Genomic DNA, 24,888 nt, shown 5'->3' with positions numbered 1-24,888 from the left:
CAATTCTCTGTCAAGTCGATATAAAACAACAGAACAGTGAAAACACTTCACCTTGACTAATGTTTAAGCACCAAAGACAGGAGGTGGGCTGGTGAGAGCGGCTGGATTATTTATTGCTTTAAAGCTCAGCCTTGAATATGCTGACTTCTACTGAGATTTCCATCAAGTTTTTTTATCTGATGCCTTACCATGGGTGGAGGCGACGGCACCTGGCTGTGCAACATGAATGTTTAACTGAGAGAACTTCCACACAATGGGGGATGTTTGCCTGCATTGATTTACACTGTCAAGACACAATGTATACCTGGAAACGCCATTCTTTCCAACTAGACTGGACAAGAATTTAAAGCTCTTAACTAAAAAATGGTAAAAATGTGAGACTTGAACACTTTCACACTCACACTTAGAAAGCTCCTGTGTCTCTATTGTAAATCTCTCTCTATCAAACTATCATGCAGACAGAGCCTTAACTAGAGCATGAATTACTTCTTTGCTTTCTCTTTCTGTAGATAAAGAGTCTAAGAGAAAAGCAGTCTTATAAGTTTATTGCAAGCCACACTGTGCAACATGGATCTAATAAATGACTTCAAGTTTGATATATGTAGATTGAATGAGAGTACACCTACTGAATCATAGGCTACGACACGAGTCAGTATACAAGAAAATGTCATCCATCTGTGCCTCTGTAGTGGTAAACAAGAAAGCTAAAGCAAGAATGGGGCCCTTGCAGTAATGGTATTTATGGGTATGGAAAAAAATCCAAAGAATTCATGGCAAGGGAAAAGATGCCAGCTGTTGATGCCTATTTTGCAAAAAGATCTTGAGGTAACATTAAGTACTGAATTAAGTGTACATTGTGCATTCCTGTTGGTTGGTTAGTAGACATTGGTCGAAACAGCAGCCACACTGTGAGATGGTCATCTTAAATTTCTGACACAGTCAGAATTTTGTCCCCTCCTATCTTTGGTCGCAAGACCGTGAAAATTACCATCTTTGAAGCTCTCTCTCAGTGTGACGTAGGACTACCGTTTTAGACCCACGACCAAAGCAACCCATACTAATCCCAATTTGTCCCATACTGACATTTTGCCACTGCTCCTGGCATCTTATGCTGAAGCAAGAGGTAAAGCCTTCTTAACAAGTGGTTGATATTATGACATGGTCACAGTTTGGGTAGGTCTAGGCAACAAAACTACTTGGTAAGGTTTAGGATATGACCTTGTTTGGGGTAACAATAAGTGCGTTTTGTTACGTATGTCACATGACATCATTAAAGCGACTTGCAACACAAGTCAAGTGAAGCATATAACATTACAACTTTTAATAATGTTTTCGTTTCACAGGGGACAAGAACCCCAGTCTCCTGGGTGAAATTCCTGTGTTTGTTTGAACCATCCTTCCAAACCACCTCGTGTATATGCAGACCTCTCCCTCTTTATACAACACTGAAAGCCTGGTACGTGTTATATAGCCATGGTTGGCTTTACACTGACGTCAGTTGAAAGCCTGGTGCCTTTCTTTCAGCCACTAACGGATGCGCCTGAATGAGTCGCTGAGGGGCAGTGACAAGAGGTCAGATATGATAGGATATGATATGGCCACGTTTCTTTCATATGTTTTGTGTGGGACAGCCCAAACCTGCACAGTGTATACCCAGCTAAGATAAGTCTGGACACAACTGCTGAAGAATTGGTGTTAATGCTTTCAGTCCAGGTGTAGAAGCTCAAATTTACAACTACGTGTCACATTTCTTGCCCAAATTGTATTCACAGAACGTTGAAAATAAAAGATACAAATCCTAAATTTTCAGAACAGCCATGTTATTTCTGACTAAAAATTATAATCATGGACCAATGACATCCCTGCAAGAGGTGCATCAATTTAAGGAAGGTCTAGGAAGGGTTAATTTTTTTTTTTGACTGATTTCTTCTAACAATAATCAAGGCCACATCACAATGGAATCCACTGACAGTTGTAAAACAGAAAGCAATTCTGTACACTTTAATGCTCCAAAATATTAGAAACTATAGAGCATATAGGACACATTCAAGGTCCCTCTAGTTTTATAGCTTTTCTATCACACTGTGATTTATTGGCATGTCATGCAAATTCCTGTGCAATCTTTGAATCTCTAGAAATAAAAATTATTCTGATGATGCATTACGTCTTGTCCATAACTACACTGGCTGCCTGTTACGCGCTGGTTAATTGCTTGTGTCTGTCTGGACACAAAGCCCTGGAAAAGCCTGTACTCAGCTGTTCCGCCGACAAGAGTTGAACACTGCCACACGTGTGTGTCTTTTCGTGCACATGCAAAACATAATGTAAATGTGCGTGTGTGCCTATATCTGTGTGCATGTGTGCTTGCTGCCTGTGCACATGTGCTTGTTAGTCAAGTGGTTCTGTAATGAAGCATGAGATATTGTGCCTTTCTGCAACACGCCCTTCCTTCTGTGCTAGTTACTGACTAACACAGTGAGGCCAGGATTTCTTATGCAGAAAATAGCCTGATAACTTTTTTTTCTGGGTGTAATTTGTCCTCAGGCATTCTCACATCTTGCTGTGTTGCATCACAGAATATTTTGATAGTGCTGGCTTGTTTGTTTGAGTCAGCTTCCTCACTCTAACATAAGGGATTCATGGACCCTGGTAACATAATCTGTGCATATGGTTATCACTCAGAGACAGACAGAGACAGAGAGATGGCATATGTCATGAGAAGATGAAGGATGAGTATGGGAGGTGACATTTTAAAGCAATGTGAGTGTGTGTGTGTGCATGAACTCTAAAAACACTGCTAAAAGAGGGCTTGTGAATACCTACATGCTGTTTTTCCAATTACTTGTGTGTGTGTGTGTGTGTGTTTCTGTGTATGTGAGTGTGAGTGTGTGTCTGTGAATGCCCTTAAATTTAACTGGTAATCTCTACTATTTAACGAGTCCATTACAGGCTTACACTTCATCCTATCTGATGTCACTCCTCATTAATTCAGTCTAAGTCATTAGCCTGCATCGTTAAATAATTACCTACTGAGCAAAAAGACACAGAACTTGATTAAACATCCCATTCAGAGTTTAACATTGTTATTTTAGCTGCAGTTAAGTAAGAGGAAAGTGCCATTCGTGCCAGTGCTAAAGAGCAAGCCATTTCCCCCAGAATGTTTTGACAAATACATTGTGTGCTCATCCTATTCATGGTAAAGTTTGCTATTAAATGGTAATATCCATTAATTTCTATCTTCCTGAAGTGTGATAAACAACATTTGGCTTATTCTTATGAGAAATTTTTGGAGGACACATGGAGAGACGTGCGGCTGTGTTGTGGCATGAGCCCTCTTTCAGAGAAACAAATTAAAAACAAATTAAAATATTTATTGGAGTGCTGCTGGGCAAGCACCATTAAAAGTACAGAAAGTAAAAAAGATGTCTTTTTTGGAACAAATGGGAACAAAAATAAGGAAAGGAATGAAAAGACTGAGACTTAACTGAATTCAGTGCATTAATGGGACATTTCAATGAAACAAATAAATGAAACAAGGTGTAGCTGAGGTGGCAAAGATAAAACACCTTGTCAATTAACACTTTTAAAGGGAAACTTCTGCACTTTTCATGTGAATGTCTAGTCAGTGTTGATGGTAAATGATGTCAATTGAAGCAATAAATAGCTCAGTGCTACTATTCTGCTTCAAAATCTGTTGTTTTTCCTACATCCAGTTATGTCACTGGCTGTATGGAAGAACTACAGACTAATTCAGCTTGGATTTCTCGTGTCTGCCGCTGGGTAGCCAGAGGGCATGCTAGATGATCTTATCACCGAACGCTATGTTTTGGCCAACAAAGTAATAGCTATAGGCCAGAGTGGTGATTACACAGCAATCACGGGCTTGGAAGTCACAAAGCTCACGTGCAATGCATCCTGGTACATGTGGGCACTGCTGCACAGCTCTGTAAGCAGAAAAAAAAATCAGTTTTCTAGGTCAATATATACCCTTAAGATCACAGACAAGCCTGTGTAAAACCTTAAAGATGAGGCAAGCATCTGCAAAATGTTTGAAACTATCAAAATGAGATAAATTGTACTTTGGTATTATGTGGCAATGATGTTGGCTGTTGGTCTTTCTGCCAAGCATTTTTAGAGTTTGTTTCTAAAGAGACTCAATTGATTTCAGAGTTGCTGTGCTTGTTTGTGACCAGCTTGTAAACCAGTATGTTATGTGAGAAAATATCATAGCATGCATAAAAAGGTTTGCTGCCACGTGTTAGGTGTAGTCATATATGCCTAAAATTTGCTAGGTTGAATTTGATGGTAGTGTTTTTTTAACATGCTCTTTAAATGACAATTCAATCTATGATGAATCCACTGTATTTAATGTTAGAAAACACCTTGAGCTTTTCTCTTTCAATAAATAACATCAGGCCAATGCTAAGCCAACGCACGGAGGAATCATTTCTTTCAAAGGAGACGTCATTCACAGTTATACATTGGAGCTGCGTGGCCTTCTCTTTTTGACCACTGCTTTACTACACTTGTATAAAGGTTATGCGCTTTACTTAAAGTTTGCATTCAGTCTAGAAACCTGTCAAACATTTTTATCATCACACTTTTAGGCCACAAGCTATCTCCTTTGATTGATTGATTTGTTCCAATGTGACAAAAACCATTATAGGGCTGTATTTCTTAAGGAAACTTAAGAAGACAAAATTCCCATGCCAAGTTCTTCTTCACTTTTACAGAGGAGCAATAAAAAGCATCCTGACTGAAAACATCACAAACCGGCATGGAGTGTGCACAGCCTGGGGCCGGAAGACTCTACAGCAAGGCATTAAAACCACTCAGAACATCACTCGTGCCCATCTACTGAGCAGCATCAGTCATACTGGGGAGGTGGGGTACTTGCACTTCTGCTGCTTGGCAGGAGATACTGAAGTACCCGCTGCTGCACCACCACACTGAAAAGCAGCTTCTTCTCTCAGGCTGTGAGCCCGCTCAATTCCTCCTCAGCACTCCCCCTTAGTTTGTTATATATTTCTATTTTATCTTGTCAGCCAATCCAATCAATCAAAGAGTGGACTATGTTGAAATCTCATTATACAACAATTGTCCATGCTTGTATCCTTGCAGTTATACCAACAAAAGGAGATCATTTCACCATAATTACTGGGACCAAAGTATATGTAATCACAGTAAAAACATCCTGAAGGGTATTATGACTTGCATACAATGGTTAACAACACATTCATATTTTCTGAAAAGTAGCATCTACACCTAAGTGAGGAGAAGTTCACTAACAAGCTTCAAGGTATCTGCAGGAGCGGAATTAGAAGTCATTAAAGCACAGCAGAGCTCAACTTCTCTTTCTCCAATTACACTGTACTAGATACTTGAAAAGTTATACATTTTTCATGCGACATTGATTTTCCTCCCCATGGTGCAACAGTGTATTTCAGGAAATTAGTCAAGTCTCTGAACAAATCACATGTTGATCAGTTTCTACAGTTTTACTTGTTTGAAGATTCATGCAACATGTGCTGAAAGATGTGAACGTGAGTGACTCTCGGACAGATGGCTCTCTAATGTTGCTCAAGGAACAAATGACTTTGTCTCAAACAGCTGGTGTGTGGTAGCTCTGCACAAGTGTCGGACTGTTTGTGTGTGTGATAGTGTGTGTGCGCGTGCGTGTGTGTGTGTGTGTGTGTGTGTGTGTGTGTGTGTGTGTGTGTGTGTGAACAGGGCACAGGCAGCAGAGGGTCATCACCAGATGGCACACACATGCATACAAACCATTTAATATCAATGAAATAAATATGGAAACAAAGTCATTCGTGACCACACACTCCTTATTCTTGATTCATCTAATAACTCATCCCACTGCTCTCCCACATCTGTGGGTGTCTGAAAGGAAACAAATTGAAAGCGTTTATGAGTGTGTGATGCTGATGACTGCAGAAATACATACACACACACACACACACACACACACACACACACACACACACACACACACACACACACACACACACACACACACACACACACGTATATACAAACAGTGGGTACAGCATGGAGGCCACAGTTTTTTTTTTCTAGCTTGGCTTTAAACCAGCAACCTGCAGGGAGATAAACAGCCCCTGAATGGAGGATACGGAAACCCCTCCACAGGAGACCTTGTGTCTGGCTCGATAACACTGTGTATGCGTGTGTGTGCATGTCTGAGTACACTCTTAGAAATAAAGGTGTTATCTAGAACCATAAAGGGTTGTTCAGGTTGGCTCCATAGAAGAAACTTTTTTGGTTCCTGGTAGAACCTTTTCAGTTCCATTTGGAACCCTTTCAGAGAGTTCGACCTCAAACCCAACATAGAGGATTATAATCATCTGTGAACATGTGAGGTTCTACAGAGAACCCCTCTATAGCGTAATTGCTCCACTCAGAACCCTCTATGGGGGCTTCAGTCCAGAACATCTTCAACTTCTAAGGATGCTAACAAGAACACACCAAAGAGGTTCTACTGACAACCTTTTATATTCCAAGGGTTTTCATCTAGAATACACTTGGTGTTCTAACAAGAACCCTTTTATATTTTAAGGGTTTTATCTGGAACCCATGCAGAAGGTTCGACCGAGAACCTTTTAATTTTACAAGGCTCTTAACTAGAACATAATCAAGGGATTCACTTAGGGAACCCTGTTATATTCCATGAGTATTATCTAGAAATCACCCAGGGGGCTTTCCTGAGAACCCTCATATTTTGATACAAAGAACCTTTGCTGATCCGCTGACGAAAGACTTCTTCGAGGACTTCTACTATCATTGAAGAACTCTGTCTTCTACAAAGGGTTCTTTGGCTGAAAATGGTTTTTAATGGAACCCTTTTTCCTGCAAAGAACCCCTGACAAACCATTTAATCCAAAAGGGGTTCCTTAGAAGCAAATGGTTCTGGGTAGGATCTTAGCACTTCAGGAAGACCCCTTTTGCAACTCTTATTTCTAAGAGTGTAGAGTTACAAAAGGGCTGTTAATACCCACCACCTGATTAGACAACATATGGGTCCATCAGCATCATTAGCTTGGCCCACATTTGATATATGCACACATAGGCACACTAACATACATGAAGACGAAGACACACACACACACACACACACACACACACACACACACACACACACACACACACACACACACACACACACACACACACACATTCACACACTCTCACACACCCTAAATCGAAAACACCTGATGTCCTGACACCAGTTCATTCCTATTATCATATGCAACTCCCCCATGCCGGCTGTGATTTCTGAGATTGATTCACACACATACACCCATATACAAGCTCAGGTACACACACACACACACACACAAACAAATAGGCATAGATACACAAAGGCATTGTACACGCTCATGCATTACACAGACACACGAGCGCACACAGTGAAGGGATAATGAGAGAGGTGAGAGGTCTGAAATTGAGCTGAGGTACACTGGGCCCTGAACATTGTGGCCTTGTGTCACTTTAACCCCCCAGAACAGATAGTGAGATAGAAAACAACCCTGGAGAGCACCACAAACACCTTCATTACTCTCTGTTTCTCGGCTCTCCCCTTCTTTGAGATCCTGTTAGTCGCTCCCTCTCATTGTTCGCCACTTCTACATTCTCTCTGTTCTAATCTTTCCAACTTTTGGCCTCCTTCTTCTCCACTCTCCTGTCCTCCTTCTCCTTTACCGGCGTTTACAATTCGATCTGCTACTTCACAATGTGGAGCAGTGTACTGACAGCATCATTTGTCTTCCCCTGCATCTTCAGAGGTGCGCACGCACACACACACAATCACACACACACTTAAGCCCTATAAACACCTTAGTGAGTTAGGAAATAATAAACTTGACATGAAACTCGAAGGTCTACAGACATTACTGGCAAAAACTGATAACTTTGTCTTAAAAGTTTAAGGCAATACACCAAGCTTTGGGATATAGAAACAACTAAAAGAAACACCAAAGATGTTCTGATTCCCATATTATACAACATCTGGTTTGCAAATACTACATGACATTCAACACTTTACTTTTAAAAAATCAGTTCCCTAAAATGACAAAAACCTTTTCAATGTACCCTTGCTGGCATCTGAACATGAAGATGTTAAGATATACTTTATTTCAAGAATTGTTAGATAAGTGAGACTTCTACCACCGACCACAGTGCAGTAGAGGTGAATTCACTTCGTGATATGGAAAGAAGTGAAATGTGACATTTGAGAAAACTCTTCCAATCTGCAGTAATAGACACCAAGATGGACCAAATAGAATAGCTTTTCTATTTATTTGCAGTGTGTGCCAGTGTCGTCCATAAATCATTATGTGCAAAACTGTGATGGCAGTAATCCACTACATTACTGAGGAGGCAGTGTGGCTGTGGCTGACAACAGTCTTCTTCTTATTAGCAATAAACTGGCTTCCTGCGTGAACTGTCCTGAATCAAGTAAACCTACATTAATGTATTCTAGAACCAGCAATAATCATGGTACTTGGGAGAGCAGAATCTTCTCTGAGTATGTGGTATAAAAAGTTTGAGAAACACTGCCTTAGACCATTTCAGCTCATTTGGCCTTTAAATAGCAAAAACACCCGAATAAAACCCAATTAATGTGTTTATTTTAAATTTGCAAAAAATGCAGCTTTAAGATACAAAAACTCATTATCTCTGATGCACCAGCTTTCAGCTGCAAATATGAATACATTTCATATATATTACATAGAAGAACAAATTAATAATCACAACCACCTATATTCTGTACTCTTACAAGCATTCGGTTTTATACACTAATGCATTTAATACCTAAACAATCATATCTTTTGATATCTCAGTGGTAATAACTTTGGACCAACCTCTCAATCCCTAAAGTGTTGTAATTTCCATCCATACACAGGCAAACAAAATATAATGCAACCCAAATGCAGATGCAATGATGCAAAACAGCCAAAGAAATACGAGAGTTAAATTATCACCGCTCCATCTGACTCATCCCAGCCCAAAACAGGACATTATAAGTTTCCCCAACATAATATTTATTGCAAATGCAAATCTATTAGTTGAGTAAATTAGATTTATACAGCTGTTTGCAACACTGACTTATTGTATATAATCATCTTGCCCAGTTCCTGTGCTGTTCCATTAGAATGCTGACATCAAAAGCCAGAGAGGTTTATAACAAAGAAACTACACTGGATTTTACCTTCAAAAAGTGTATTTATGCTACTCTGTCTCTAACTGCATTAAAACAATACTCTTGACACTGCAAGCAATAGTTGTGCAATAGTGTACCTCACAATACAGTGGATCCTCTGAGGGGGACATTAGTGCAGCAAACAGACAGAAATGGACGAGAGCGATGGTGTTTTTTCACTGACTGGCAGGAGATTTGACTCGTCAGCCAGTAGTCAAAGAATCCAGCTAATCAATATTCACAATTACACATTTTGGATATTTTGGAAGACCAAAATAAGCTAGTATTCATATTTAAAGTGATGACAAATCAAACAATGACTGGAGCAACTGGAGCCTTTGCTCTGGTATGTTAATTGCATACACACATGCACATGCACACAGCGTAGCACCTTACACACCAAATTATGTGAGTATATACAAAAACCTGTTTGTAACATCTTCAAAATGGCTTTGAAATGCTTTGGAGAGACATTCAATAGCTGTAGATAACCATTCGAAACAGCTTGAGAGGAGCTCTGCAAAGCAAGTGGGGTGAGGCTTAATCCAGAGGCTGCTGGTGGTTGATTGAGTATACAGCTCAAAGGGAGACAGCCAACTGGACATGGAGGGTTTTTTTTTCTAAACCGTCTCAGCTCTCTGAGGAGTGTGAGAGTGTGTGTACATAGATGAACAAATGTTGTTTATGGGATCAAGGACCAGAGTTTCTCTTCTGTGCTACGACAGTAGTCAAATACACATGCAGCTAGAACTAAAAAGCACAACTGTAGTGGTGTGTTTGTGAGGAGGACACAGCTACGTACAAAGGCTAAATGTCAGCATCAATAGTTTTCAACATCGAACCAAAGTCAAACTGCACCGCAAATTGTGAAATGTAAGTAATTGATTTTTCGGTGAGAGTTTTATGGAACTTAACAAAAGCTGGCAGATGTGTTGGTTGTCCTGTCATAGAGAAAATGTGGCTTTAAGGTCATTGACACAATAACCAAAGACGTAGTTTGATGACGTTGTGAAGTAGTGTGAGATAAAGGAGTTGTTCTAAAATCTGACATGGCAGAAATCGTGTTAATGGATGACGTAATATAAAAGTTTTGTTCATTCTACATTTAGTTGACTTAGTGTGTCCACTTCCTTCCTCACTCTCTAATGTGTCCTACATACAGTATGCAGACGTCTTTTATAATTTCCTGAAAGTTATGGCAACTAGCAACTAGCTAGCAACAGCAAGCAGGCTCTGCGTTTGAACATTGTTGGAAACATTCCTTATTATAGCTTTAAATTCAGAATATGAATTATATTACACTTGATTGCGCTGAGTAAAATTGAGCTGCATCAACTGAAATAGTAATTTTTTGTGTTCTTTTGCATCAACTCTAGAATAGATGATTAGTTTGTATTAATACAATATACATTTTAGCCAACACTTAGTTGTTAGTATCACTAATTTCCTGTAGCACAGGAACAAACATTGTTAAAACTTAAATATTGAAACAAATCAGAGACAAAGTATTTCTGAGACACCAGGAGAAACAGACCTGTTTCTCCTTCCTTAACAATTCATCCTACAATCTGTTTAAAATTATTTTCCAAAATACCTGACCTTTGTTTAACTTAAATTCTCGTCTTGGTTGTGAGGGTATGTCCAGGGTTACAGATTACAGGTTACAGATTCTCTGCAATAGATACATGAGTTCATGTAGGGGGCTGCTTCGGCACAACGTGTACAGTGCTATTTTGACTGATCTTTCAAATAATAAATGCAATTCCAGTTTGCAAAAGTGAAGACTGAACCTCTGACTTCTGTCAGTTAATGGTTGAGTTTGTTGAGCTGTGAGTTGTCCTTCATTATTTCCAGCTTGAACAACTAATGAACAAAATTTTAAGCACAAAGCACCAAAAACAAGTCCTGACACACAAAGAACTTGTAGAATTGGAGGAGCTGTTTCTATGGTTACCAGCACAAGTTAGTGAGAGAAAGAGAGTGAATGAGTGAGAAGGAGAGAGAGAAACAACTGTGCACAGACTATTGTTTATAGTTTGTGAATATATGCATCTATAATCGTGCAGCAGTGGAGATTCAAAAGAGAGGAGATTCATTCTCACAATAAAATAGTCTCATTACAGAAAATCTCAGTATGTATTATTATATGAATCACACTTTTGTATGCATACACACACACACACACACACACAGCTCATGTACACTGTGGAGCTGAATGAAACCATGGTGAATTATGCATGCAACTACTGTTTGTCTGCAGGAAATCAATAACACAACAAAATGGTCTATATACTGTTTTGTCAAGGGGTAAAAAAGAAAGTGGAAAACACACAGGATGTGTACAAAGCATGTTGTTGTGTACTTATAAATGAGAGTGAGATTAGGGAAGAAAGAGAAGAAGAAAACAATGCATATGTCTTGACAGGATTTTATGTAAGTGTGTCCTGCTTTTACCTGAGGCAGCCTGTAGCATTACGCAGCACCTGGGAGGTATGAAGGTGGAGCTTGCGGTCATCATGGTGATTGGGGGAGGAGTCCCAGTTAGAATGGGGTATGATGACACTATTGGTCAGAACGGCCAGGGCGTCCTGGATGATTGGCATCTTCAGAGCATCACATGACGACAGGTTCCACAGCACGCCTGCAAGAAACAAACGCATGCCGAATGAAAGTCATTTATTTTTGCCTTATTTTCTACATAATAATTAAAAAGAGTGTTCTGGAGAAAACACAAAGTAATTATCAGAAAATTGGAAAGTATGTGTCTGCTAATTGCAATAATGAAAAAAATACTCATCGTTATTATATAAATGTAATTAAAAGTGGTGATTTTCCATTTGCCAACAGAGGGAATCAGTATAAAAGTATAAAACTAATCTTTCTGTGTTCTGGCAAAGCTTTCGTACGTGATATAAATCTCACAACAAGACTCTGAACTAATCACTGCCTTGTGGTTGTATGCCTCTGTCAACCACTCCAGTTGCATCCATGTCTGTCCAAACTGATATATGGCTGTAAAATGTCACCTCATCACTTCATCCTATTAAATATGTGTACGAAGTTTTATTATTTAACTATTTTGTATGGATTCTCAAATTTTTAGCCAAAAATGTGTTTTGTGAGCTCACAGTTGACAACTGACCTTTGACTTCTAAAATCTAATCAGTTTATATTTCTCCGAGCGAAGAGATTACATCATCATTACATCATCATCATGCTGTTCTTAAGATATTGTGTTTACAAGAATAAGACAACTGGAAATATAATGTCTCTGTCTATGGCTGTCACCAGTGTAGAGGCATAAAAATATTTCACATTTGATGATGATTTTATTTTAATTTATACTAAACTATTTTGTTTTTATTTCCCTTTAGTTTTCATTATTATTAGAATTTTATCTTATCTATGTACTCTACCGTTTGGTAGATGAATAAAGAAATAATTTGAAAAAAGATAGAACTACATATTTATATCTTATAGTTTTCCTACAATGCACAGAGTGATTCATGTCATTTTTTTTCTTTTTCAATCAATGCTCCTGTCAGATCTGTGTTCTCCAAGCAGCTAACAGCTAAGTGAGGACAGCACTCTTTTCCAATTTGCTTTTTCGCCTCTTCATTCCCTCTGTCAGCCTTGCACCTATCACTCACAGACACATATTTTATGGAATTTTAAATCAAATGGTTCCATTAACCTCTTGGAGATGTCACAGGAAACACATTTAGTTGTGTTTTTGTGAGGTCAGTGCAGTTGAAGCGTGTCCTTCTCATTGGTTAGAAACAACCCCAACTTTTTTTTAAACTGACTGCATAATGATACTGATATCAGCCAGACCTTTCTACTGCAGTGGGACATCACAAATGAAGTGTGGAGGTGCTTCAGGACTGGCAATGTGGGAAGAAAATGACTCCTCATTTTTTATCACCTTTGAGAATGCCACCCACTCTTTTATTCTGGAATCCGACTCTACAATCTACCTGATACTTGCGATATCTGAGGAAATTAATTAGTTTGTTGGTCCAGGCAGAATGCCAGCTGCCCAGTGCATCATTTATCACACACTGTGCAGTGGAGAACACACAAATATATACACAAATACACTCCAAGCATATGCAGACATATACAGTCGATGTATGTAACAATATGCACACATCCACGAGTTGGCTGAAAAACTTAAAAGTTCATATGTACACAAGGATAGCTCTCTCACCTGCAAGGACACACATATATGCATGCTACTTGATTATGTACAGTATGGGCACACACACACACACACACACACACACACACACACACACACCAACACCTACACACATTTTCCTCCTTCTTGTCAGATGGAATACCAGATGCCTCTTTGCAGACCGGTGACAGCACTGGCCTTGTTGGTCAGCTGTGACACACTCATGCACATGCAAACTACGAATTCATTCACACACACGCACGCACATACACACACACACATGCACGCACATACACGCACACACACAGAGTCCCCATCAGCATTCTTGCATTCCAAATATGTAAATTAGTCCCTGCTGCTTGTACTGGTCATCCCTACTGAGAGAGCAAGAGATAAAAAACAAGATATAGTAACAAACAATAAGATAAAAATGTGTGAAACAGAGGGCGACAGAGATGAAAGACACAGAAATAGAAAACTAATGAGAGGGGAAGGGAGCTGGTGGAGCTGACTGATGGTTTAGGCAAACAGGAACAGATTGAAACAACAGAGGAGACATTCAACACGTTTTTACTACGAAAAACTATGAAAAGCCGCGGTGTTGAAGGTCATCATTTCTCCCGTGTTCGGTGTCAGGCTCCAGATGTAACAGGTCCCAGATGACAGATGTCATTCATTTTCACAGTTACCACACAAATGTGTAAAATATGGGCACAACTCAAGACACTCTGTGCTCTGTGAGCAATGGACCGTGTTCATAGAGGCTGTCAGGCGGCTAAAAGATGTCCTGTTCATTCCACACCACAATATGCACAATCCAGTAGTGATTACACATACTGTCTGTCCTCTGAAACAGCAGCAATACTGAAGTTGAGCTGAATTCCTAAAAGCTCCAGGGAGGTTGCTAAACTCTGACCTCTGACCTGCCTGTGCAAATGGGCAAATAAAAACTTCAAGAAACTACAAAAAAAAAAAAAAACTATAAAAAATACACAAAAAATAACTTAATTTGCAAATTTGCAACCAGGAAATCTACTCAAGGGGTGTCTGTCTGATTCGAGTCTCTGACTATCAGTGGGGTAGCCCTAATATAATCTAATAAAAAGATAAAGAAAATGGAAGGTTGTGCCATTAATAATGGATGTGAGTTGAGTTTCGCCTCACTGTAATACTGCAAACAAACTGCCGTGAAGGCACTGGGTCTTGACAAGCAGCCAGCTTTGCGTCGCCAACAGCAACGCCTGTCTTGATGCCTTACAGTATACTGCGCTAGTGTCAGTCATAATGACAATCTGCAAATGACAGACAAAGGGATGGGAGGAAAATCAGGCCAAGAAAAAGACAGGGAAGGAGAAAACAATGAGAAAGAGAGAATAACATTAAAGAATAGCAGATGTTACAGAGGGAAGAACAAAGCCAAATGAAAGCCATTCACAGACCGAAAAAACAATGCAATGTTAAGGAGCAGAAAGGTTAATTCCTAATTAAAGTTGTTAGTCTCAAATAAAATTACAGGTAAATCTTATGTAGAAACTAAACAAGCAACAAAATGTTTTTGTGAGAAAAACAGTAACAGAGGGAGCTGAAGGGAAAGAAAATTAATGGGAGTTATAGAGAGAGCGAAGATCCAAATGTAAGCAAAAAATCAAGTCTAACCAAGTATAAAACAAGTAAAGGCAAAGATGTGTGATGTGTGAGAAAAGTTGAAAAAAGAGGCGAGAAAGAGAGTGAAAGAGGACAACAATGTGTGTGTGTGTGTGTGTGTGTGTGTGTGTGTGTGTGTGTGTGTGTGTGTGTGTGTGTGCATGCGTGAGAGAAAGAGAGAGCTTGAGAGGACAAGAAGAGGAGGGTGATAATAAGGCGATGACCTTGTATGTTGTTTGGCAGCAATCAAGTGCTCACACTCTGTATGTGTGAGTGTGTGTGTGTGTGTGTGTGTGCGCGCACGCATGCGTGCATGCATGCATGTGTGCGTGTGTGTGTGTGTGTGTGTGTGTGTGGGAGTGTAGCCACATTTGCCTTCACTTTCACTAATCAGCCTCTTGTTTCACATCTCGAGCCTCTCTCTTGCCTCTCAATCTCTCTCCTCTCATGGGCTCTTTTCAAACCAAGGTAAAAGCTCAAACGTCCACAAACGCACACGGACACACACACACGCGCGCGCGCACACACTCACTCACTTGCCTTCAGTAAGGGTGAAGTTACACGTATTGGACAAAACACTTCAGCTATAAACCTCAGTGCTTTTAAACATCTCTTTCTGCCTCTTTCTTTCTAACTGTGTTGGTCTGTTTCTCAAGTGGTGAGTGTTTTCAGTGTGTGATTGCAATCACGTTAAAACAGTGTTGTCTGATGAGCTGACAAGAACCTGTGTGCTGGCTTGGAAAAAAAAGACCCTCGGCTGTCTGTCTTTGGCTTCTCTAACAAATAAACGTGCACACAATCAAATGAAAATACACGCAAACTAGAGTTTCACAGAGACGACATTATCTGTATCTGTCTCCAGAAATAGGTCATAGGACATGGTTGTCATGATGACAGAACTTTATACTTTCAAAATAATACTAGTACTTGTCTCTTACAGTACCACAACCAAAAGAACAAAAAGCTAGTGCACACAAAATGGGATAATATTTATTATTTTAAACTATGTGCTATCGAAGAGCACTGAAGTATCAATATTTTTGACAACCTTACCCTGAAGTCACATTAACTCGGGCAAATGTTGTATTGTCTGTTGTATATTCATTGGCATTCATTCATTTTTGAGCATTCAAAGCATCTAATTTAATCAATATGGATATATAATTAATCATGATATATATTTCCTGAACCCCACCACCACCACTACACCCCCTTTAACTGGGGGACACTATAGAATAAGAGCCTGAAAAAAGTTTCTTAAACTTATTTGACTGATTCTGTTTTGCATTGGATGTATTTATATTAATGTCATAATATATCAAATATTATTATAATATTAAAATTAAGTACTTGGGTAAAAATTTACATTTTGTTGATTATTTTTTCCAGAATACTAACGAGTATCTTCGGGTAGAAGAAACATCCGCCTCCATCGCATTATTTGTGCTTTCCTGCATAATGTCTTCAAATTTTGATCATATTTTTCTGCAGAAATAGGCAGAGACAAAGATTGAGCAGAAGGAGGGAGAAACACCAAAGAACAGACACCTCAGTGTTTTCTGGGGCAAGGACATTGTGGCTGCCACTGTCTAACATTGGCCAAATTCAAGGCTGACACACACACATGCGCGCGCACACACACACATACACACACACACCTGCCTGCTCTAGAAACATAGATCTGTAATGCTTCGCTAAGCCCAGTGTCCTGGGTATAACATCAGGTGACCAACAGACAATGACATCATACTAGAGCCTTTGTGTGTGTGCCAGCGTGTGCGTGTGTGTCTGTGTTTTCTTCCTTTCCCTCTCCCTGTCTTTATCTCTTCCTCTCCCTCCTCTGAATAGTTCCCCGTAGACGCTTGACGGACAGTTTCCTAGGAGCAGGGTGGTTTGGGGAAATGGGGAGATGATTGCATGAATTCATGAATAAATGAGAGTATGACTTGTAAGGGGAGAATGAGGCCTGTTAGGCCTCAAGTGGCAATGTTTTATTAAACAGCCTTCATCTGCGCGACTCAATGTGAATTAGTTAGCCGCGGGGTCAGACCCTGGTGATGAGTAAAGCTAAAGACGACAAATTACATAGTTAATGTGTCTACAAACTCTGTCAATGACAAATCAAAAAGAAATATTGATACTGGATAATGTTATAGGTGGCAGCAGGTTAACAATCGCTGACTTGAGCCCGGGGTCAGACAACTTGACATCCTGCAGTAGGTTTGTGGAAAACATTTGTCAGCACTAGGTAAAGTCCTGTATTGTGTGGTAAATTGTCAACGCCTGTGCCTCCCACGGTGGAAATGCAACACAGAAATTTCTGCAGGACACTAACAGTTTTATAGCATCGTAGCAGCAGCAAAAAGTCATCCTGGTGAAGGCGTCCTGTTTCCCCACAGGAATCATCATAATGACTTTGATGGAGCTCTGTCCTCCAGCATTCCTGAAAGAAGGTTACGAGCTTTGACTTAAATTAAAGTGGCTTTGGCAAGTACTATAACAGTGGTGGGGACGTGGAGATTTGGACACGGAGCAGTGATTCATGCCTTGAAGGAACAGAAACCATAGTGAATAGTTTCCTAGTAAAGGATGGTATTATATTGTGATGTCTGCACAGTAGATGTCAGTAGCTCAAAAATGCCAGAATCAGACCCAGCAAGTCCACGAGTGATGTCGAACTGTAGATCAGTTGTTCGTCAGTTGTTCAACTTTACCACAAAATAAATTAATGTCTTTATGGGTAAAACACCAGTAATGGTAATGCTTGGCACTTGATCACTGGCTGCCATGGCTGTTGACTTGGCTGACAGCAAAATCCAGTGTGGGGTAACTGAGGCTCAGATTAATAGACAGATGAAGATCAGTTATGAAGTGGACATCCACAGAAATAAAGTTTTAAAAGAACATTTACTAAAAGTTAATTAAAACTGAAGCAATCAAACAACAGCCAGCCTCACAGCATCTGCAGGCTCATAGTGTGAAGAGTCAGAGAATGACACGTTGTGACTGACAGACCCAATCAGGAAGCACACGTGGGAGTCTGTGTCTTTGTTTCCAAAAGTCTCTGTTTCTGCCTGTCCAGACTAACATGCAACGCCTGAATTTTAAAACTGAAATGGGGCCAGCAGCATTTCCAGACATCTCTGTTTTAGTGTGGACACTAGGTGGAAACGTAGCAAAACGTATGCATTTTAAGAAGAACACGTAGCAGGTGGATGTAGCCTCAGTCTGCTCTGACTGTATGCATGTGTGTAGCTCTCTCTGCAGAGGAGTCCCAATCTCACAACCTGTATTGGCTGGGGGCTACACACCACTGCCCAAAGGCTGACACATAGAAATGTCCCAAACACAGCAAAATAATGAGAAAACGAGAAAATACAGGCTTAATACAGGGTCTCTGCAGATACAGACACCACCACACACCTCAAGTGGGTCTTAAGTGATGATTGTGGGGTTTTTATTTTTATACAGGTCTGTATAGCATGCCTTTGAGAATTGAAAATATTTGCACAAATGGCCACATTTTGAACACATGACTTTCCTCTGCAGTAATTTCCCAGCCCAACAACCATTTCAGAGCAGACAGCAGCAGCTGCAGCAGGGTCATGTCACGGTCCACTGCCTCAAGGTGAGCCCACGAGGAGGGATAGCATCTCCTATTGACACCCAAAGCCTCTGCATCGACCAGACTTTTACTGACAGGCCTGGAAGCCTTAACTTTGTCCTATCTACCTCACACGCTGAGACCCAGGAAGCCAATAAAGCATGTCTAAATTTAAACTTCAGAAACGACAGGGAGATATGGTAAATTGTTGAGGGAAGGTTTTTCCGGTCACCAAAAAAAAAAAAAAAAGAAAAGGTATGGCTTGTCTCATTTCCCCAGACTTAAACAGATTCTTTAATCACAGAGAATAGGGAAGTGCTTTGACGAAGCTGACAACACAGAGGCAGTAATGAGGAGGCTGATTTGTTATGACTCCAGCACAACCACTTTTTTTTGAGTCCAGCAGTTGAGGATTGTGTCTATTGATGTAATTTGAGCATGCACCACTGCCCCTGATGAACCTCTGGTGGTCACCAGCTGCCATTTGCTTGCTTTCAAATCATTTAGCCACCAATTAGTAATGAAGGTCAAGCTTTGAGAGGACTGTAATTTGGCAGAGCAATAGATCCAGTGCCTTCTTTCAACATATCAGTGCAGAGGAGCTAACAAGGGTTCGTTTTTTTAAAGTGCTAATTAACTGTTTTGTAAAACACTGTTATGGTATTTGCAGCACTGGCATATGGAAGGAGTTTCAACACTTTTAGGTAGACTGATCTGGTAGCTGCCAATCACAACTCCAGTCCAACATTACTTGGATAACAGATGTCAGACCAGGCAAAAATGTTACTTCGTAATTTTCTGGCCTTCACTTTTTCCATCCAGTACAAGAAATTCAACCATCAATCTTTGAAATAATTATTGTCACCTACGTTTATTATGTCTTAGAGAAATATTTTTTACAAGTCTGGTATTCTTAAAATTGTGGCTAAACCATGTCATATTCATTAGGGCTGCGACAAATGATTCTTATCATCGGCGATTAATCTGTTGATTACTGTCCTGATTAATTGACTACTCATTTAGTCTTTAAATATTGACAAATATTAATTAATCAATTATGAAGAATAATATTTCTTGAAAAATGACAGATCTGTTATTAAAATAGTTGTCAAGTCGGCTTCCAATACTGGCTGAAATGCAATTTATTAACCATGAAACAGGATCCTGCCACGTTTCAGCAGTGTCCCGTGCAACTTTTGCCTTTCTAGTTTGGCGAAGTCAAGTTCTAAGACATTAATTCTCTGTTGTTCATGTTTTAGAAAAGGTTTAAGCTGAGCCAGGCCATACTACAATGATAGCAATCAAATCACATTCCATGCAAGGTTAGTCCTATACAGCTGTGAAAAAACCAATACAATCGGCCAATACACAAAGCTAAGGAAGAAATTGTATCCGAAACACTGCTATTTATATATATTCAGTATGTCTGTTACTGGTTTTCCATGCCAACACAATGGAAATAATCTGAACACACAAGCGTTGTATCACTGTACAAAAATTCTTGGCAAAATGGACACATTTAATTAAAACTGTGTCAATGGCCAATGCAGCATAAAAAAGAAATTTAATACACTGAACTCATTCTCTCTGTTTGTGACAAAAAAACACTTAAAACACATGCCTAATTGAATTACAGAGTAATTACGCAACAGTTTCAAGTGGTGAATTACAGCTCCAGCAGGGTGTTCCGTGAGGCAAATGAAGATAGACTGCAAAATATGGCTGCAGTGGCATGAAAGCAGTTGAAATGTGGAGTTCTATGCTAAATACCAGAGTAAACAGACAACAGGGTAGAGTCATGCATGACACTGATTCACTCAGCCAGCAGCAGCGAGAGCCAGACAGAAAAGGGCAAAGACAGGCAGAGTCAGGGAAAAGGAAGATAGAATTTCACAGTGTTTGTGTGCGTGTGTCTGTGCAGGTTGACTATTTATAAAAGTCAGAGCTGAAAATATGATGCAGTATGACTTGCGGTGCATTTAATTCATTTGTTAATCTCCTTACAGACCACACACGTACACACACACACTCCATCTCCAAGCTGTGTTTTTAATCTCCTAGTTTCTGCAGCACTGTCGTGATGTTCTTTAAGGTGGCAGAATGTCCCTATAGGCGAAGTCTGGTGACTGTCATCACTGACATGTAAGGCTTAGAGTCAACACTAAATGTGCTTTCTGTGAATTTTGATTGGTGCGTATTCTTGCTTCTTTATGTGGAATAAAAATACAACTTGTTTTGCAACAAGAATCTGCACACAGATGGTGGAAATGATTTGGTAGAATAGCACCCGTTGTTGTTTTCCATTTCGTCTTTCCTCCTTGCGTTTAGTCAGTCCTCCTTCCCTTCTTTTTCATCCTTCTTGCTAATCACTGTTCTCTCATTTGTTGTTGCATTTTCCCTGTTTTCCTCAAATTGTGTTGCACCATCTTCATTGTCAATAGCTTGTCTGAGAGGGAAAAGAAGTAACAGCTTGCTTCCCTCCATCTTTTCAGTTTCTGCTCAACAATCCACCTGCAAGTCTAATTGTTCTTGCTTTTCAAGCTGTATTTCCTGCCTCCATCAACCTGTGACAGCAGTGTCATTAACAGTGAAAAGGTTGGGAAAATATAATTCTTCCTTCCTTCCTTCCTGGACTGTTATCAGTATTCGAGGAGGTCCGCGAAAGAAGACACAGAGATCCCGGCTGTCATTGTCGTGATCCACCAGGTCCCATTCTCCCCGGAGAGCGAGTGACCTATGGGGATGCGTCTGGGGATGGATGTTTGAGCGTGCGTGTGCTTGAAGATGAGCTTCGTTCCCTGCTGAGGAACAATGGGGTCAGAGGTCAAATTGAACATGAGGGGGGCCCACGACTTTATCTCAGTATTCGGTGTGGGTTATGTGAGGTTTTCGTGTGTGTGTCTTGCGTGTCTGTTTGAGGCTGTGTGTGTATGAGTGAATGAGTGTGATTGCACGTTATCTTTGGGAAAGTCCAATCCACTTGTATGAGCACGAACATGTCTCCCTTATCTCATGGCCAATCTGGTGCAACAACGAGGGGTTTTGTCTGAGCAAAGGCAGAGAGAGAACACTGGTGATACAAGTCCAGATACACACAGTGAAGCTCAAATGTGATGAAAGACACAGAACCACAACCACAGAGAAGACCAGCATACATATGGATAAAGAAGAGAGGAGGAGGAGGAGGCTGTGAAGAGGAGAGGAGAACATAGGTGGAGAATATCTCTGATACCAATCTGTGACCAATATTTACTGATATGAAAACTTTTTACAGAACATTTAACACAGAAAACAATATTCTTTATTCTTCTTTATTTTCTCAGTTCTTTTGTTTTATTTCACTTATGCATGTATTGAATTATTTAACATCTCTCTCCCCATTATCAATCAAATCCTCAGTTGTCCTACAAATTAAAAGCCCAAAAGCCCAAAAATATATGTTTAAAGCTATTAAACATGTTGAACAAGATATATAACATTCTTTAATAAAGTTATTTGATTAAAATAACAGCCTCATGAGTACCTCTGCATAGTCATATTGGTGCAAAGTTGTGCCACTATATCGCCAGTGACAAAATCAGTATTATTATTGGTCTCAATCAATCCCATATCGATCAAGCTTTAATACAAATTGTATCCAACTCTTATTTTAGTCTGCCAGCGTCTTGTGAGTGTCTTCGTCGTGAATGAGACACTAATTTTAACTTGCTGAATTTCATTAGTGTCATAGATTTTTAGCTTTTACAGACTGAATCCTGTCACTTATGCCCAAACACATTTTACATACACGTAGACGTACACGTAGACGTACACACACACACACATGCACACACACAGCGGTTCATCATTATTACCTGTCCTGAGGCTGTAGAACCAATACCATGATGGAAAATAACTGGTTGCACATTTAGATTACATATATGCTTGAGGTGGTGTATGTGCGTGTGAACATGAGCATCTGTGTGTCTGTGCTAAGCAGAGGGGGACACAGTGCATGTGTTTGTGTTTGCTGCAGCACGAAAGGGCCTGTAGAAGAATATTAAATTCTCGTGGGAGGCATATTGCACACAATTTCAGGAGAAATGGAGATCACATTATATCAACTCATGTAGTGTGTGTGTACTTTGGTAGGTGTTCAAATTTAATCAATACATCTTGTGCCTACATAGATGTTGGTGTGCATCTCCATAAAATGCACTGTACATCTGTGTGTGTATGGACATGCATTTCTAAGTTCGTGTGTGTGGGTGTGTGCACTGCTGGATGTGTGTGTCTCCAGTGCACTGGCTAACTTGTATTGCTCATGCCCTTGAGGTGAAAACAAGATTGACCAATGATTTGAAAACACCACACTTGCTGGACTTGACTTGAATGTTAGGTGAACGCATTTCAATGATTGCATCCATGTGCCCACGCAGAGAACACTGTATTATAACACATTATACTGCATTACAACTTTGGAAAAATAAGTAAAGAGAAAAGATTTTTTAAAATGTGTTGGCTGCCTCGCTGCTTCAGCTGCATTCTTATTCTTCTATCAGTCCGGTGAGGGGAACTCTGATTGAATATCAAATATTATTGGTATCCAAAGGAGCTCAAGATGAACAGCCTTGGCTTCTGCAGAGTGAATAGTAAGCTTTTCTTAAGAATATTCTTTCAGTCAAAGTTAAATGTATAAATTCTCCATGAAGTAAAATCACTCAGCTAAAACTGCAGGCACTGTCAAGGCCAGATGAAACTAGAATACACTGACCACATGTTTGTAAAAGTGTGTATGAGTCATAACCCGGTACCATAGTATTTCAGGAGAAATCTGTAATATATTTACTGTAATAAATCACAAACTGGCCATGATATGTCATCAGAGATGAAAGAGCCATAGTGTCCTCCTTTGAAATGTCTTTTCTGGCAATTAACTTGTATTTTTGTTTGCACATTTCACATGAATTAGAGTTCAAACTAATGTCAAATGATCAGTTCACTGAATGGGTTAGTGTCTGTTTACAAGTTGTAAGAAATCATTAATAATATGTTAGAAAGAGTAGCTGTTTATAACAGTTAAATTCATCAATATGTTAATGAAGTCTGGCAGGCAGATGGTAGGCAGCCACTGAAGTCAAGTTTGAATTTTCAGAGCAGTGGACTTTTGTTTTCAGGATAATGAGCTTAGCTTTACATTGACTGATGCTTCAACCATAGACTGTATATTAAATAGGATTTCAATCTATTTAATATGTAGTCTATGGCTCAGACTCGATATTTGGACTGCTAATTTTTGGACACACAACTGTTACATATTGCTCCATTAATGTTTTGAATGATTCAAATCTAGATAATTCAAAAGAATTACAACACAGTCAATTGGATAAACTATAATGAAATGAACAACAGCAAAAAATAAGAAAGAAAGAAAGAAAGAAAGAAAGATGACCTTTCTTTTTCTTGCTCTCTCTTAACATTCTTGCAATGTTTGTTGGTTTTGCAGAGGTACATCAAATAAACCAGATTTGGTGTAGGTGTGATCCTCCCATCTCCTCATATATCAAATTCTGTCCACACACACACACACACACACACACACACACACACACACACACACACACACACACGCACACACACACACACACACACACACACACACACACACCATTATAACCTCTCCTGAGGCCACAGGAGCAGAGTCACGCAGGAAAATAAGCGCAGCTGCAGGGAGGAGTGAGGTGATACTGTACCTGTGACCAGCTCTCTGATTTCCACATCTCCAGTCTTCCTCAGCAGGCGGACCAAGGCAGGAATCCCCCCGCAGTTCTTCAGGGCCACTTTGTTCTCATCGTTGGCCTTGCCGTACACCAGGTTCCTCAGGGCTCCGCAGGCGCTGCGGTGAACCTCGCTCATCCTGTGGTCCAGTAAGTCGACCAGGAGCTGGATGCCTCCCTGTCTACGGATCTGAGGATCAAAGAAACTGTACTGAATGAAAAATACATTTGTGCTTTTTATGTAAATGAGTTTAATATAATAAACAAACAAAAATTCAATCATAGACTTATATAGACTTATAAAGATACTAATGAACAAAGTCTCTATTCTTCTACTGTGCTTAAATTGAAATTAACATCTGCCAACAGAAAATATTGGTCAACAGTTGGTTTATGTGTCTGTGCAGGTAGATGCTGTCGTGTGTGTGTGTGTGTGTGTACAGTATGGGTGTGTGAGTGGCCTACAGTATCTGTC

General features: G+C 39.9%; 1 protein-coding gene across 3 annotated transcripts in view; it reads right to left on the bottom strand.

Moving 5' to 3' along the window:
• ctnnd2a (catenin (cadherin-associated protein), delta 2a) overlaps positions 1–24,888 on the bottom strand; it is a 328,733-nt gene that overhangs the window by 65,026 nt on the left and 238,819 nt on the right. For all 3 annotated transcript variants that reach the window (XM_084746984.1, XM_084746983.1, XM_084746985.1), the window contains 2 exons: positions 24,390–24,603; positions 11,684–11,870 (listed from right to left, as the gene is read on the bottom strand). In XM_084746984.1, the coding sequence (XP_084603110.1) occupies positions 11,684–11,870; positions 24,390–24,603 (401 nt within the window). The remainder of the gene's footprint in view (positions 1–11,683; positions 11,871–24,389; positions 24,604–24,888) is intronic.

This window comes from Lutjanus erythropterus, chromosome 21 (assembly GCF_056507025.1).
Source record: "Lutjanus erythropterus isolate fLutEry1 chromosome 21, fLutEry1.hap2, whole genome shotgun sequence".
Lineage (NCBI taxonomy): Eukaryota > Metazoa > Chordata > Actinopteri > Lutjaniformes > Lutjanidae > Lutjanus > Lutjanus erythropterus.
Note: the sequence above shows the minus strand (reverse complement) of the source record. Positions and strands in the feature narration are given on the sequence as shown.